General features: G+C 39.5%; 1 protein-coding gene and 1 long non-coding RNA gene across 4 annotated transcripts in view; one reads left to right on the forward strand and one right to left on the reverse strand.

The window, feature by feature from the left end:
- LOC106532890 (uncharacterized) overlaps positions 1-501 on the forward strand; it is a 1,762-nt gene extending 1,261 nt beyond the window's left edge. The window contains exons 2-4 of one of the 2 annotated variants that reach the window (XR_001312165.1): positions 6-115; positions 367-443; positions 477-501. This is a non-coding gene — a long non-coding RNA (uncharacterized LOC106532890). Of the gene's footprint in view, positions 1-5; positions 116-137; positions 444-476 lie in introns of both variants that reach the window. The other variant, XR_001312166.1, reaches the window with a different exon arrangement.
- The window catches only part of LOC106532889 (transcription factor 7), a gene marked incomplete at its 5' end in the record, with an annotated part of 5,233 nt that extends 2,316 nt beyond the window's left edge, over positions 1-2,917 (reverse strand). For both annotated transcript variants that reach the window (XM_014029058.1, XM_014029060.1), the window contains 4 exon segments: positions 694-839; positions 1,335-1,432; positions 1,502-1,553; positions 2,893-2,917. In XM_014029058.1, coding sequence (XP_013884512.1) covers positions 694-839; positions 1,335-1,432; positions 1,502-1,553; positions 2,893-2,917 — 321 coding nt within the window.
- Positions 2,918-3,938: the final 1,021 nt, after the last annotated feature.

Raw genomic sequence — 3,938 nt, forward strand, 5'->3', positions numbered from 1 at the left:
GACAGGTGAGAAACAGGCATGAGACAGGTGAGAAACAGGCGTGAGACAGGTGAGAAACAGGCGTGAGACAGGTGAGAAACAGGCATGAGACAGGTGAGAAACAGGCGTGAGACAGGTGAGAAACAGGCGTGAGACAGGTGTGAGACAGGTGAGAAACAGGTGAGAAACAGACGTGAGAGAGGTGAGAAACAGGCGTGAGAGAGGTGGGAGAGATGTGAGAAACAGGTGTGAGACAGAAGAGATAAGTGAGAAACAGGTGTGAGACAGGTGAGAAACAGGTGTGAGACAGGTGAGAAACAGGCGTGAGACAGGTGAGAAACAGGTGTGAGACAGGTGAGAAACAGGTGTGAGACAGGTGAGAAGCAGGTGAGAAACAGGCGTGAGACAGGTGAGAAACAGGCGTGAGACAGGTGAGAAACAGGTGTGAGAGAGGTGAGAAGCAGGTGTGAGTGAGGTGAGAAAAAGGTGTGAAAGAGGTGAGAAACAGGTGTGAGACAGGTGTGAGAGAGGTGAGAAAGGTGTGAGACAGGTGTGAGAGAGGTGAGAAACAGGTGTGAGACAGGTGAGAAACAGGTGAGACAGGTGAGAAACAGGTGAGACAGGTGGGAGAGATGTGAACACACTTGTTTTTAAGAAAGGAGCTGAAGCAAACAAATTTATAATTTTTAAACCTCGACTCTCTCACAGACTCACCTGCTGACACTGTTGTCATGGCAATAGGGGCGTGTCCAGGAGGGAGGGTCGACAGCAGGCTCACTGATTGGCTGGCTGTACGGAGCGACAGGTGGAAGGTGCGTGTCGCTGTAGATGAGGAGGGGAACCAGAGGATGGACGGACGACTGCAGATAGAGGAGCAGTTAACTGTTTTAATATTAGCATTAGCTTAACGTATTGCAGTTGACACAATGACCACTAGATGGCAACGTAGAGTCACAATTATAACTCAGTTTATGAGGCGTCTTGTCCTCTGACCGTTAGCAGCAGTTTTGACTGAAACAGGAAGAGAAAGCAGCTTGTAGCTCTTAAACTCAGCTGTTACAAGGCGAAACGACAGCTCAGTGTGGTCATCACATCAGACAAATGCACGCAGCCTCGGGGCAGCTAACCCGTCACTGGACCTCATGTGACGCTGATCGTGTCAGAAAGGGAACATACTGGCTTAAAGGGGAAAAAGAAAAACAGAGACGCTTCTCAGAAGGAACAACGGCCACTACCCTTCTTCTACTAGAAATAAAATCTTACATATATTTTAATTAAAACCCAAACGTGTCATAAAACTCTGTGACAGCAATCAGAGCTGAGGCCCCACATCGTAGTTATACAAGAACACTTACACCCTCCTGAGTGTGTGTGGAGTTGGTTCGCCCCCTGCTGGTCAGACTGTGGTACTGTTGCTGGAGAGGTGGACACCAGTCAGACACCTGCTGTGCACCTGAGTGGTCACAGAGTCAGTTCAGTTACAATATTTAATGTTTACATATATTTAGTGTTTTAGACCCACCACAGCTGGAGCCAGCAGAGTTCTGACTCAGTTCAGTCATCGAGCTCATCTCCTGAAACAAGATTAATAAACAGCAATAAATGTTGAATAATACACAGTAAGATTTACTGTATTTTATTAATATTTTATCTTTTATAATCAATCCTTATTTTAAGATTGGAACTGCAGTTCATCTCGAGCATGTGTCAAACACAAGGCCTGCGGGCCAGATATGGCCCATCACAGCATTTTATGTGGCCCGTGAGAGCTTCAAATACTTAGAAATGTCTTTAAATAAGCAGAGGCTGCTTTAAAGCCAGCAATGACCATAAACTACATCTCCCATCATGCATGTCAATTTTTTACCCCGCAAAATGACGGCAGCCCACCACTAGATGGAGGTGCACAAGGTTCAAAAGTAGCCAACGAAATTTGCCACAGCTGTACTGGGAAGTAGGAATTCCCCACTTAAATGTCATAAATTTAAATTGGAATCCTCTTTCAGTGGGAATTTCCTGTTAGAATTTTCTGAATTTAAGACAGGTGCTACTCACCACAACTCAACAGTGAGTAAAACTCTTACTTTTACTTTTAATAGTATTTCTGTAGTATTTATTTTACACTTAGTCAGTCGTAGTACTTTTCAGTTATAAGAAGACATGTTAAAATACTGTTTCTATGCAGGAAATACCAGGTAGAGCTCAGTTATTGTTCGATAGTTGTGTTTCATATCAAAGTTAAACACAAAACGTTTTAAGTTAAATACAAGTGGCCCTTTGGGGGGCCATCATAATCCTCATGTTGCCCTAAATGAAAATGAGTGTGACCCCCTCCGATCTAGAGAAAAAATTACGGTACAGTTTAATGAAAACAGTAAGGCAAACAACAAAAATAGATTTTTGAATCAGTAATTAAAAAGCATTGGCACACAACAATGTAAAGTATGAAATATTTAGTAGAAAAAATACAATAATATTAAAACTATGAGATTTTAAACCTTTAAAAATAATCTGTGACAATAAACATGAAATAGTTTTGAAAGTACCAGTTTCTATCAAATTAAAATATTATAAAAAGGTTTAATAGTTTACAATGTGTAGCACTTTAAAATTATTCAAAGAACATAACAGTAAAAAGGATTTATAGAAAAATGCAATAAAGTACAATAAATTATTAACTTTAGTACCAATTTCAGTAAAATCCAACATTGTAAAATGCTTATCAATGGATAATTTCTTTTTTAGATCATTTAATTATAAAAACCCAGGTTTACCAAAGTGGTGTATTAAGTTTGAATTTATTAATTTATTTACCTTTATTTGGGTTTAAATTGTCTTAAATACAATCATATTAAGATAAATAAGACAGTACAATAAAAGTAAATACTTTTTTAAATTATAAAAAACACTTACTTCTCTGCAAGGCATCAGCTCCATCCTGTGAAAGTCAAAGAATAGTTTAAATAAAAGCTGTTAATTCTTGTTCTCAGTGGTTAATTAAACAATAAAGTATAATTAAAGTGAGAGCTGAGGCAGAAGGAAGCTCTGACAGTCAGACTGACTGACTGCTTGAAATATTTGTGTCCATGACGTTATAAAGCTGCTGACCCTGCCTCCATCCTGCCTCTGGTTCTTTAACTGCTCCACTCATGTTATTAAGATTATACACTGAGAAATGTCATTACTCTGATAAAATATATAGTTGGGTGAACAAAATAAGATTTATACATAAAGTTTCCAGTTATTGCTGCAAAGTAATTCAATTTATGATGAGACCCAGTTTTCACCCAAACACTTCTTTTAAAAACCTTATCAGGTAAATGTTAACACATTTAATATCTTATTATTTCGTAATAATCATGGTTTTAAACAGATTAAACAGGAGCAAGTTTGATAATCTAAAAAATAAAAATAAAAAAATCCAACCATTAAGCATGTTGGATCATTTATTTGACCAAACTGACAGAAAATCAGTTTTTCAAAATGTGCAACTACATTTTACACTAACATTCCTTTGTTGTTAAAAAAAAAAGAGTGAAACATGTTTCCTTCATCCTCCTGCAGCACTTGGACCTCTGCCCCCTCCTCCCTCCTAACTCAGCGTTAGTGTCGGGGGTGAGTCTCCCTGTGGATTTGCCACGCCGGCTGTCAGAAGTGTTTTACTGCCGAACCTCACACTGCAGCAACACAAACACCATGTTTCCTCAAACAGCCTCCATCCACCAGACCCAGTCATGTATCTGAAGAAATTACTTCACTGCATTTTCCTTTTCATAATATTTATTATTGAGTAAAAAATACTTTACTGAAACTGTCATTTGTTGGTTTGATTTGATTTGGATTTGAGACGCTGGAGGAAGATCCAGATCTGAAGGGATTATAGCACCTCGCTGCCTGCAGGGAGGGGGTACACCTTCAGATCCTCCAGGAGGAACTGGACAGGGTCTCTTGGGGATGGA

Source organism: Austrofundulus limnaeus, unplaced genomic scaffold (assembly GCF_001266775.1).
Source record: "Austrofundulus limnaeus strain Quisiro unplaced genomic scaffold, Austrofundulus_limnaeus-1.0 Scaffold846, whole genome shotgun sequence".
NCBI lineage: Eukaryota > Metazoa > Chordata > Actinopteri > Cyprinodontiformes > Rivulidae > Austrofundulus > Austrofundulus limnaeus.